The sequence below is a fragment of the Quercus lobata genome, chromosome 9, assembly GCF_001633185.2.
Source record: "Quercus lobata isolate SW786 chromosome 9, ValleyOak3.0 Primary Assembly, whole genome shotgun sequence".
In the NCBI taxonomy this organism is placed as follows: domain Eukaryota; kingdom Viridiplantae; phylum Streptophyta; class Magnoliopsida; order Fagales; family Fagaceae; genus Quercus; species Quercus lobata.
Genome location: NC_044912.1, coordinates 13,833,331 through 13,846,778, shown reverse-complemented (window position 1 = coordinate 13,846,778; position 13,448 = coordinate 13,833,331). Strand labels below are relative to the sequence as shown.

General features: G+C 44.9%; 1 protein-coding gene across 1 annotated transcript; it reads left to right on the top strand.

The window, feature by feature from the left end:
- Positions 1-183: 183 nt before the first annotated feature.
- Positions 184-3,446, top strand: LOC115959608. The gene is made up of 4 exons (XM_031078053.1): positions 184-873; positions 1,869-2,048; positions 2,125-2,525; positions 2,605-3,446. Exons 3-4 carry the CDS (start codon positions 2,127-2,129, stop codon positions 3,139-3,141), a joined length of 936 nt encoding a protein of 311 aa, XP_030933913.1. The 5' UTR covers positions 184-873; positions 1,869-2,048; positions 2,125-2,126; the 3' UTR covers positions 3,142-3,446.
- Positions 3,447-13,448: the final 10,002 nt, after the last annotated feature.

Genomic DNA, 13,448 nt, shown 5'->3' with positions numbered 1-13,448 from the left:
GAGCACCGGTGTGGTGTCGGCCAAAAGCCCTCCGAAGGTCAAGTCAGAATTCGTCCCTTGAGTTATTTTGAGGCGTTAGAGAGGGTCAAATCATCTTACCTTGATTTGCGTGAATATTACTCCTTTTTATAGTGGTAGAGAGTTGCTTTTCTTCTTAACCTCCAGATCTTTCCAATGTGGGACTTTGATACAATTTCCCTTATTGGATCTTAGGGCTTTTCTAGGCAAATAGAGATTTCGGATCATGGGCCCTTACCATGTCTGTCTGCGATGGGCCTTCAGAGCGCGTGGACCCATCTTTACAAAGACCAAACAGTACCCATCCGTCAGGCCCATTAAGATAGGCCCATCAGACTAAATTTTACTATCTTCAGTTGCCCCCTTCACCCCAATGGTCCGTCTGCTTTTAGGTCAAAGGACCAATGGGGTGACGATTCTAATGTATGGGCGTGACGGGTATTTTGATGACGGAGTGGGATTCGCGAAACAGAAGGTTGAAAATGTTTGACGGATCCAACCGTCAGATAGGACGACGGTTTCATATGGATTTAACCGTCAGACATGATGACGGGTATCTTGCAATTTCAGACGGTTTAATCGAGTCAACGGTTACAAACTGTTGATGCGAGCAGACAGGTTGTCAGCATTTATTAGCATGCCACGTGTCAATCTCTGAATGGCCGTTGTATAGGATCGAAGCGTCGCTTCGTCTTCCGTGCATCTCCTATATATATGAGGCGTCTCAATCTCTCATTTTCGCATTTCCAAACAGAAAACGTCTGTCAGAGAGAACCGTCAACCTTGTCAGAGCAATCCGTCGAGTACTGGTAACCACCAATTACCACAACCGTCACCCGTTCTACGCCAGGTGTGGTAAGTATTTACTTCAATTTCACATTCAAGTTACATTTTCGTCCAAGCATTGTTGTTAGGCTTACTATACCCGTCAATGTTTTTAAACCCGTCAAGTCTTAGGTTTCATCATTAATTGTAGGAAATGTCTAGTGCGTCAAGTAACCAATCGGTGGTTCGTGACGGAACGGAATACGAGAGTGTATACCCGTCCGGTCATAAAGACCAAGATAGTCCAGGCGAAGATAGGAGTCCGTCTGCATCCTCTTCGTCCTCAACAAGTGAGGATGTGGAGATAATTGAAATAGGGGGTCCTGCTGACGACGGGAATAAAGCACTGGAGTCCGTTGTGGGTGCTGATGGACTAAGGCAGTTCATCATGTTACCAGAGTGGACAGTGCATAGGTTCACGTCCGTCATCCAGGAGAGACACTTCAGTACCTTTAGAACCAATTTTCAGATACCAGATTACATTCCAATCCGTCTCCCCTACGTGTCGGAGAAATGTTATTATGACGGGGTAGAAGGCGTTGGAGTGTACGAGCAGGTGTTGAAGGCTGGACTTCGGTTCCCGCTCTCTACACTCCATAGAGAACTCTTACATTACCTGGGACTGTCCGTCACCCAGATTTCTCCGAACGCCTGGAGGGTCTTCATAGCAATGGAGATTCTTTATGGTGCATGGTCAGACGGAGAAAGGAGATTGACGGTCCGTGAATTTCTTCACTGTTACCGTCCAGATGAGATTGACAGATCAAGGGGGTTGTACCGTTTTGCTAGTCGAAGTCCCCTGTTGAAGATTATCTTTGAGACCCCAGACTCAAATAGAGACTGGAAGAGTCGCTACTTCTTCCTGGAGGGTGACAGATGGATGAACCGTCCAGGAGAGACGGAGTACATGCCCGTCGATACAACTTGGGGAATAATAAACCAATTACGTATACATCCGTCTTACTTGTCCTTTTTTACATATCCGTACACTTTTATGTGCGTATTTTGACCGTCTGTCTTTGCAGGTAGACAGCGTCCGCAGATTAGCCTCGAGGAATTTAGTTTCCTTGAAGAGATTTGCAGAAAAACTAGGCCAGAGGAAAGGACCTGGGCTAAGTTAGTGAATCCAAAGACAATACACTGGTATTGTGACGGTCCAGAACCTACCCGTGAGGCCATTGCATACGACGAAAGAATACACAAACGTGAGTCCGTCTACTTTTACCCTTGAAATTGAAATTTTATTTTTGAAAAAATATCATCATCCGTCCTGTATTGCAGAAATGGACGACGCCAAGAGAAGGGCAATGATAAAATCTCTAGCCGTCGAGCAAAAGAAGACGGGTGAGATCGTTGTTCCCAGTGTGCCGGGGTCATCGGGTAAGAGGAAGCAGCCACCAAAGTCCGACCGTCCACTCAAGCAGCCAAAGGTGTCAATGGAGCCCGTGGTGGGCTTGATGGCTGAGGGCCCTAAGGCCGTCACCCAAGTTAAACAAGGGGCCGGTAAGGGCCTAATGCATGCTCCACCCGTCAGCGGGGAGAAGCCCCCTCCCCTTCTCCGTGAGGACTCGAAGTTCGCTTTGGAGAAGCTTACGTCCATACTTTCTGCAGAGGATTATGAGGATCTTGGGAATCATTCGACGGAGGTGATGGGGGAGACGGGGTTATTTGCCGTCGGACAGGTAACTTTCCTTATCCTTCAGTTTATGTCCGTCCACTCCCTAGTTTCATTTTTGACACTTCTAATTTTGTCTATTTCAGTCCTTGGTTATGATGAAGGGCTTGATGGACCGCTGCCTCAACCGTGAAGCGGCTCTGGAACGGGTACGGTCAAAGCTTGGGCAGACGGAAGAGGAGCTTAGCCAGCTGCACAAGTGGAAGGCCACGATGGAGCAGAAGTTCGAACTCTCTGAGAAGACGAGAGAAGAACTTGAACAGAGGACGGAGGAGGCTGGGAAGGCCTTGAAGGTTAAAGCAGACGAGGTGAAGGATCTGAAGAAAAAACTCCGTCATGCAAGGGATGACGCCGTCAGCGAATATCGCAACTCCGAGTCTTTGCTGAAGGAGCTGGCAGGATCGTTCCTTCAAGGCTTCGACGATTCGCTCCGTCAGGTGAAGAAGGCCTACCCAGATCTGGACTTGTCCATGATAACACTAACTGATCAAGGTCAGACGTCTGCTCTACCCGTCGCCTCCGAAAATACGGAGGATCTCTTTGGAGAAGAGGCAGCTCAGGGTGACGGAGAGTCCGCTATGCCGAATGAGGTCGCTGTTGTCGACCCCAATAAAGCAGAGTAACCCATATAATTGTTGATGAGGATCCGTCTCCCTTTTTATGTATTGTTAATAATTTGTAGACGGTTTGGTTGAAGTTTCATTTGTACTGAACAATGCTTTTCATTCATTGTCTTTTCGTGATCTGTATCCGTTAAGGATTTTCTCCGTCTACTTTTATTTTGAATTTTAATTTGCACAAGCTCGTCTGTTGATCCGTCCACTTATAAGCTAAACTATTGAAGCTGACTTATATCGTCATGTTGTCCGTCCACCTTGTGGGCGTTTTAGAGCCGTCTGCTTTATGTATGTACGTAATTTATTCACCGTTTTTGCTATACCGTCCATTTTACAAACACGTAGTATTACTAAACGTTTTGTAGGTCCGTCCGCTTTTCGGACATGTAGAACTATTCACCGTTTTAGGTGCGTAAATATCTCTAATTTTAATTACGGTGATCCGTTCGCTTTGAGACTGATACCGTCTAAATTATGGACTTGTATAATTATCACCGTCTTGGTGATCCGTCCACTTTATGGACATGTAGAATTATTAAACGTTTTGGGTGATCCGTCCACTTTGAGGAGTACACCGTCCAATTTGTGGAAGTGTTGAATTGCGGTGATCCGTCCACTTTGTGGCGGATACACCGTCTAATTTATGGACTTGCATAATTCTCACCGTCTTTGTGATCCGTCCACTTTGTGGAGGCTACACCGTCCAATTTGTGGACTTGTATAACTACTCACCGTTTTGGTGATCCGTCCACATTATGACGCATATACCGTCCACTTTCCGGACTTGTAGAATTTACTCACCGTTTTGGGTGATCCGCCCACTTTGTGGACTTGTATTATTCTCACCGTCTATGTGATCCGTCCACTTTATGGACTTGTAGAATTTCTCACCGTTTTGGGTGATCCGTCCACTTTTGGACTTGTATTATTCTCACCGTTTTGGTGATCCGTCCACTTTATGGACATGTAGAATTCTCACCGTTTTGGTGATCCGTCCACTTTGCGGACATGTAGAATTCTCACCGTTTTGGTGATCCGTCTACTTTGTGGACATGTAGAATTCTCACCGTTTTGGTGATCCGTCCACATTATGGACTTTAAACTAGCATTCGTTAAGTTCGAGGACAATTGTAGTGACATCAAAGTAGAAGAAGATTATAATGGTATCTAATTGCGTAAAGGAAAAGTGCCTGCCCCCTTGGGCTTAAAAAAGGCACGACAGGATTGTAGCAAGAGAAACACATGTTAAAGAAAAAACTTATAAATAGTTATAATAAAAAGCCAAATGGAAAATTGGTTGCCGTTCGCCGTGTTACTATCACTGGTAGTATTTCCTCAAATGCTCCGCATTCCATGGATGCGGTAGCTTCTCCCCCTCCGTAGTCTCCAAGTGGTATGTTCCTTTCCTTTTCCATGCCGTGACTCGGTAAGGTCCTTCCCAGTTGGGGCCAAGCTTTCCCTGTGTAGGGTCTCTAGCTGCACCCATGACCCTCCTGAGTACGAGGTCTCCTACTTGGAAGTCTCTGTGTCGGACCCGGGAGTTGTAATGTCTGGCCATGCGTTCCTGGTATCTTGCGATCCTTTGCTCCGCTGCCAACCTTACCTCATCTATCAGGTCCAGCTGTAGCCTCATTGATTCGTCGTTCCTGCCTTCGTCATGGTTGTGAACCCTGTAACTTGTGAGGCCAACTTCTGCGGGGATGACCGCCTCATTCCCGTATGTCAGTCGAAATGGCGTCTCTCCTGTCGGAGTCCTCGCCGTTGTCCTGTACGCCCACAGTATGCTCGGTAATTCTTCGGGCCATATTCCCTTTGCCCCCTCGAGCCGAGTCTTGATAATCTTTAGCAGGGATCGGTTCGTGACTTCAACCTGGCCATTGGCCTGAGGATGGGCGGGTGATGAGTAGTGGTTTTTTATTCCTAGCTGTGTGCAAAAATCCCGGAAGTGGCTGTTGTCGAACTGCCTCCCGTTATCCGAGACAAGGACTCTAGGAATACCAAACCTGCATACGATGGACCGCCAAACAAAACTTCTAACTTCTTTTCTGTAATGGTGGCCAAGGCTTCCGCTTCTACCCATTTTGTGAAGTAGTCAATACCCACTACCAAGAACTTGAGCTGCCTTACCGCAGTTGGGAAGGGTCCCATGATATCCAGTCCCCATTGTGCGAACGGCCATGGAGCCGTCATAGGGGTCAGTTCCTCAGCTGGCTGTCCGATAAAATTGCTGAACCTCTGGCATTTGTCGCAGCTCTTAACGTACGACTCGGCATCCTTCTGCATGGTCGGCCAGTAATACCCAGCTCGTACCAGTTTGTGCACCAACGACCGCGATCCAGAGTGATTCCCGCATATCCCTTCGTGCACTTCCCTCATTACGTAGTCTGCCTCTTCAACCCCGAGGCATCTTAGATAAGGGCGGGAGAATCCTCTCTTGTAAAGAACGTCTCTTATCAAGACGAATCTCGCCGCTTGGACTTTCAGCTTCCTCGCTGCCTCCTTCTCTTGTGGCAGTAACCCGTCCTTCAGGTATGAAGCTATCTGGGTGGTCCAGTTTCTTTCGGAGCGTATCTCCTGCATATTGTCGGGGTCTATTAGTGGATAGAGTTGAACGAAGGAAAGTACATTACCCGGTGTCATCACATGTTCTGCTGAGGCGGCTTTGGCTAGCCGGTCGGCGAGCTCATTTTCTCCCCTGGGGATTTGGACGACCGTCGCTTTTAGTCCGTTGACTCTCGTTCTCACTTGATCAAGATATCTCTTCAACCTTTCCCCCTTGCATTCGTAGTCTCCGTTTACTTGATTGGTCACGACCTGAGAGTCGCAATGGACGGCCACACTTTCAGCTCTGGCGGCTTTGGCTAGGTCGAGTCCTGCCGCCACCGCTTCGTATTCTGCTTCATTGTTGGTAATGGGGAAGTCGAGACGGACCATACATTCGATCTTGTCCCCTTCGGGTGACAGCAACACTATGCCGGCCCCTCCAATTCGCCGATTGGATGACCCGTCGGTGAAGATGCTCCACTTGGGGGGTTCTTCTGCCCCCTTGTCCTCGTCACGCGTAAACTCCGCTATGAAGTCGGCTACAGCTTGTCCTTTAATGGCCACACGCGGACGGTACTTGATATCAAACTCACTCAATTCTATTGCCCACAGTGTCAGTCGACCTGCGGCTTCAGGATTACTCAGTGCCCTTCGCAAGGGCTTGTCGGTCATTACGTTCACGGTGTGGGCTTGAAAGTAATGTTTGAGCTTGCGGGCCGCCGTTATCAATGCGAAAGCGAGTTTCTCCATTGGTTGGTATCTTTCTTCGGCGCCGCGGAGCGCCCGGCTGGCGTAGTATACAGGTTTCTGTGCATTATCCTCTTCTCTAATTAAAGCAGCGCTGACGGCGACAGAGGAGACAGCCAAGTAGAGGAAAAGTTCTTCGCCAGGTTGCGAGGGACTCAATAGGGGTGGTGAGGATAGGTATGCCTTTAGTTCCTCGAACGCTCGCTGACACTCGTCCGTCCACTCGAATGATTTCTTTAATGTGCGGAAAAAGGGCAGGCACTTGTCCGTGGCTCTCGACACGAATCTATTTAACGCCGCTATCTTGCCGTTAAGGCTTTGTATCTCCTTCACATTTCGCGGGGGTGCCATTTCTAGTATGGCTCGGATTTTGTCCGGGTTAGCCTCAATCCCTCTCTGGGATACCATGAAACCTAGGAATTTGCCTGCCGTTACGCCGAATGCGCATTTTCCCGGATTGAGTTTCATGTTGTAAGATCGTAGCGTACCGAACGTCTCCTTAAGATCTTCGAGGTGGTCTTCCTCCTTCTGGCTCTTCACCAGCATGTCGTCGACATAGACTTGAACATTCCTCCCGATCTGCTGCGCGAACATCTTGTTCATTAGCCTTTGGTATGTTGCCCCCGCATTCTTCAGGCCGAATGGCATTACTTTGTAGCAGAATAGTCCTTGGCTGGTTACGAACGAAGTCTTTTCTTGATCGGCCTCGTGCATGCGGATCTGATTATAACCCGAGAAAGCGTCCATGAAGCTTAATAATTGGTGTTGAGCCGTCGAGTCTACTAGGACGTCGACTCTTGGAAGGGGATAGCTATCTTTAGGGCACGCTTTGTTAAGATCCGTGAAATCCACGCACATACGCCACTTACCGCTCGCTTTCTTTACCATCACCACATTCGCCAGCCAATCGGGATAGTAGACTTCCCTGATAAAGCTTGCCTCTTGGAGTTTGCGGACTTCCTCCGCTATTGCTTGGTCTCGTTCCGTTGCGAACACTCTCTTCTTTTGTCGGACGGGTGGAAATGAGGGTAATACATTCAATTTGTGTACCATGACGGAGGGATCGATTCCCGGCATATCGTCATGGCTCCAGGCGAACACATCCTTATTGCTCCTCAGAAAAGCTACGAGCTCTTGACGGATTGCGGGTTTGGCAAGCGTTCCGATCTTGGTTGTTCTGTCCGGATTGGAACTGTCAAGAGTTATCTCCTCCAGCTTCTCTGTTGGTTCCGCCACCGTTCGGTGCTCTTCTATGTTCAAGGCCTGGATTTGGTCTTGCATCTCCATCATAGCGACGTAGCATTCTCGTGCGGCAACTTGGCTTCCGCGTAGCTCTCCTACCCCATACTCCGTTGGGAACCTGATCATTAGGGCGTAAGTTGATGTTGCCGCCTTCCACGAGTTGAGCGTAGGTCGTCCAAGGATAGCATTGTAGGCGGACGAGCAATCGACCACCAAGAATGTCACGTTCCTGGTGATGTGTTGGGGGTAATCTCCTACTGTCACCCGTAACGTTACCGAACCCAGAGGGAATACCTTACTCCCCCCGAAACCAACGAGCGGGGCGTCTGTCGGTATTAGCAGATCCCTGTCAATCCTCATCTGCTGGAATGCCGGATAGTACAATATGTCGGCCGAGCTGCCGTTGTCGATCAACACTCGGTGCACGTTGTAGTCTCCTGTCCGCACGCTGACGACGAGGGCATCGTCGTGTGGATGGTGTAGGCGCCGTGCATCCTCTTCCGTGAACCCAACAATAGGTTCTTCTCCGTTTGCTATCCTTGGCACTCTGCTTGTCAACTGGACATTCTGTACCATCCGAAGGTATGTTTTGCGAGCCTTCTTTGACGATCCGGCCGCAGCAGTCCCTCCGACTATCATTCTTATGTCTCCAATTGGGGGTCTTGGTCGCTCGTTTTCTCGGCGGAGGTGTTGTTCTTGTGGGGGTTGATCCGTTCTCCCCTTGTTAACGAACTTCTGCAGCTTCCCTTGTCGGATAAGTGCTTCGATTTGCTGCTTCAAGTCGTAGCAATCGGCCGTGTCGTGGCCGTGGTCACGATGAAAGCGGCAATATTTGTCTCTGGACCTTTTCCTGGGGTCACTCTTCAGCTTTCCTGGGAACGTCAGGGACCCTTCGTCCTTAATCTGCATTAGGACTTGGTCAATTGGCGCGTTTAGCGGGGTGAAATTTGCGAACCTTCCGCTCATTGGTTTTGGACGTCTGTCCTCCCTTCGGTCTCCCATCCTTCCTTTCTTCCGCCCCTGGTCCTGTCGGGAATCCTCCGGTCTATCTCTTTTCTTGGGTCTATCTTCTCGCGATAGTAGTGCGTCTTCAGCGTTCATATATTTGGTGGCCCTGTAAAGGACCTCCGACATGGTCTTGGGGTCGTTTTTGTATAGGGAGAACAAAAACTTACCCCCCTTCAGCCCGTTTGTGAATGCTGCTACCAATATCTTGTCGTCGGCTTCGTCGATCGAGAGTGCTTCTTTGTTGAAGCGTGATATGTAGGCCCTTAACGTCTCCTCTTCCCGTTGCTTGATATTCATTAAACAAGCCGTGGATTTCTTATACCGATGTCCTCCGATGAAATGCGTAGTAAATTGAGCGCTTAGCTCCTTGAAGGTGCTGATGGAGTTGGGTGCTATCCGGCTGAACCAAATCCTTGCTGCGCCCTTCAGGGTTGTAGGAAAGGCCCTGCACATGATCGCGTCTGCCACTCCCTGAAGGTGCATCAGGGTCTTGAAGGTCTCTAAGTGATCTAGAGGGTCCTTGACTCCGTCGTAACTATCCATACTTGGCATACGGAACTTACTTGGCAGGGGGAAGGAGTTGACGGCTGCCGTGAATGGCGAGTCAGTCCGGTTGACAAGGTCGTCAAGATCACTTGACACTCGCCCCTTGAGAGCGCTCATCATCACGTCCATCTGCTCCTTCATCGCCTGCATCTCCGCGATGATGGATTGTGGAGCAGTGTCCGTCGGGGAAGGGATGCTTATGTCCCGTCGTACTGGTTTGCTCAGGGCGTTACTCCCCTGTGGTCCGTCCTGATTTCTCCTTTCGGCGCTGTTCCCCTCTTGATCCGCTCCTTGGTTATTGACCGCGGCATTCTTTTGGTTCAGCTGCTCTTGTAGGTCGTGGTTTTGCTTGGTGAGGCGCTCCACGGCTGCGGCGAGCGTCCTGACCTATCTCTCAAGGGCCGTCGTAGGGGCTTCTTCCTGAACGTCATTCGTGGTTGCCATTGAGCGAGTGAGTACCATGTAACTCTTTTGTCTGGGAATCTAGGGAGTACTATACGTCTCTGTTTCCCACAGACGGCGCCAACTGATGACGTTGAGAATTGTCACCAATAAGTCACACCGTACTCGCGAGTCAACGAACCTGCACAACAAGAACGAACGGAAGAAGAACCCTTAGAGAGCACCGGTGTGGTGTCGGCCAAAAGCCCTCCGAAGGTCAAGTCAGAATTCGTCCCTTGAGTTATTTTGAGGCGTTAGAGAGGGTCAAATCATCTTACCTTGATTTGCGTGAATATTACTCCTTTTTATAGTGGTAGAGAGTTGCTTTTCTTCTTAACCTCCAGATCTTTCCAATGTGGGACTTTGATACAATTTCCCTTATTGGATCTTAGGGCTTTTCTAGGCAAATAGAGATTTCGGATCATGGGCCCTTACCATGTCTGTCTGCGATGGGCCTTCAGAGCGCGTGGGCCCATCTTTACAAAGACCAAACAGTACCCATCCGTCAGGCCCATTAAGATAGGCCCATCAGACTAAATTTTACTATCTTCATTTGGCATTGAGCCTTCAACAGGTTTTGGATTTGCTGCCATGGATTTCCTCTTATTCTCAATTCTCACTCAACAAATTGCAATGGGTCGTAATTCCTAAAAAATCACGATGATTTTGGAATATACACATTTTATAAGGGCAAATTTGACATTTCATAGAGTAAATAGTTTCAGAATAAAAACTTAACAAATAATAGTATTATTTTTTATATGAGGTCTTTTTTTTTTTTTCTTTTTTAATTTTTATGAGGAACAAATAATAGTATTATTATACATGAGAAATGACAAAGTTTGAATATTAAATTGCTTGTAACTCATCACAACAATTCTATTCTATATCTTTTTATTGAACATGAATTATAACAAATTCACAATTTGGTTACAATTTTTTTTTTTTTTTTTTTTTTGATGAACAAAATGGATGAGCAGGGGCAACTATTGTGGCGAATCCTTATGGACATGATTGATGGAGCACTCACTCGCTAGGGAATTTTGAATTGAGCCATAGCTAATGCTGTCTAGGGTGACAACAGACCTCACCCTAACCTCACGAGAAGGCTAGTACCCTTAGGCTAGCTACAGGAGGGAATTCCCACATTCTACCCATTGGGGTTTGAACATGAGACCTCTAGTAACGCTGCACTCTTGCGTTTTCTTCTTATATTCTTCATGCTTGTAAAATTTTCACAAAATCAAAGATTAATAATTATATTATCAATCAAATGTTTAAATTTCACATTTTTGTAGTCTAAAATTATGCACAAAAATAAGTTTTTGAATTGAATAGTAAATAATATTTAATTGACATAAAATTTGAGATGTGTGTTGATAACATAAAAAAATGTGTAATCTAATAATTACACTTTCAAAATATGTAATTAAGTTAATTTTTTAGTATTTTCAACAAAAATGTTTAGGATTTAGATCTCACTTCCCTCAACTATTGAATTATCAAGATTATTAATCTCACTTTAATTTAGACTTTTTTTTAAAAAAAAAATAGACCTAAAATACATGCCAAACACTTTGAAGTTAGTTTTTATTCAACACAAAATATGGATTATACAATTACACTTACACTTACACCATTAGAGCATTCACATAAGCTTGTGCAAATTTTTTTTGTTTATTTTAGCTTAAGAACTTTTTGTTTTTTTTTTCCTATCTTATATACTGTACAATCACCAAGCCCAAAAGTAGGGCATACTAGATTTGCTTCATAATGAGCCAATCCGCCATCACCATATGTCCAAGGCATAGCAGAATAATAAGAAAAGAAAGATAAAAAGATATGTATAAAGGGGAAAGCATGTAACCATTAGTTGTGGTCCACATATCCAAGATAGTGGGTAAAAGTAATAGCAAGATCAATCATGGACCATTACAACTATAGCAACAAATCTCAGCCGCATGCTATAGGTTTTGGGCATATTACAATAGAGGGCTAGCTTGTTGAAGAAGCATTATTGCGTGTAGTACAAGCACAAACACACTTGTCAAAGAAGCACCAAATGCATGTGGTCTATTTTGTCAAGATTCTAACTTGTGCTTCTCCAATGGGAAGATAATGTCTTACCCATTGGGAAACTGACACATGCCCACTTCCACCATTATTAAAGGACGTAGGACTCAATGAAGAAAATACACATTTTAACACTACGATGGAAGCCTTCTTCCCACCTCTTCTTTCTTTATGATCCCACTGTTTCTTTCTCTCTTTCTCTGTTGTAACACAATACTCCGATTTTAACCATTTTCAGAAAAAAAAAAAAAAAAAATAGTGGAATATTCGATTGGTTAGTGTTCGTGGTTTTCTCCCACTCCCAGCATAGAGGGTTTCTACGTTAAAAAAACTTGTGTATATTTCTCTTGCAACTTTACTCTCATGTTTTTCATTTTCTTACAAGCACAGAAACACTGTTTTTAACAAAGATGATGTTTAAATGTACTGTTAAGGTTTTAGAGATTTCTACAAAATAATTTGAAAAATCTAACTTGCAAGTACATATACTTAGTTTTCAAAACAATCTATATTAGATTATTTATTTTATACTATTTCATTAAAATATCAATTTTCTTGATTTTTTTTAATTGTTTTTCTTTATTTACACATAACAACTATCATTCACTATCTTCTTTCATCCTCAGGATACATAAAAAAATAACTAGTGTAAATTTACATGGTTATTACAGCACATAACCATGTTTTTTTGCAAAACTTTGCATAAATTGATATGAGTTAATTTTGAAATTTGTTAAACAAATACTGATGCACGTGCTGATAAGAATTTACTATTCCTATCCTAAACAAGAAAGAAATGAACAGAGGATTTAGAGAATGAATGGAACAGTGAAGAATTAGAGAGAAAAAGGAAGAGGGAGATTAGGGAGATCAGAGAATTGGGTATTGCATCAGATTCTTCATTGATACCTTCCCTAAAACCATTCCTCCCCTTTATACCCGAGCCTTAACTGAGCTATAGTACAATGGTATCACCCTATAACTACTTCTAACTAACTAACTAACCACCCCATCATTTAACAGATGTCACTAACAGAATGGTCCCTAATAGCTTCTCAATTAACTAACCATTCGCTGCCACTGTTACATTTTAGCTTAGAACAGATTATACCCTCATCAGCACATGGCAGCAACAACACTTGATCACAACCAAAGCAGCCCTTGACCACATCAGCACCTCAATGCACCAGAACATTTAAGCAACTCCTATCACGTGCTCGCAATGTAATCTACAACAAAATGTGGAGGTTCCTCTCCATTCCAACCTTTGCCACATCTCAAAAGTCTATCCTAGTTTTGTACAGCTAAAAACATAAACAGCCAAGTTAAATTTTTCGTTTACCCATTTAACATGCGTTTGGGATTGCTTAAAAAGTCAGTTTTTTTTTTACTATTCAGTTTTTTTTTTTTTTTTTTTTTTTTTTTTTCTATTATTTATGGATTATATTGCACATTTTAGTACTATTTATGGACCTTACTGTACTATTTCAGGTATTCTTTAACTTTATTTACACTACTTTTGCTTATCCTCTAAAATATGACCCTCACTAGATCTTATTGGCCTGAGCTAGCCTAAGAGCATCCACAGCAGTGGATCTAAAATTTTAGCTTTTTAGCTATACAAAAAGTCACTTTATCTATTTTACCTTCACATACCCTACAGCAGTAGAGCTATTTTAACTTTTAACACAATAAAATAATATAAACACTAC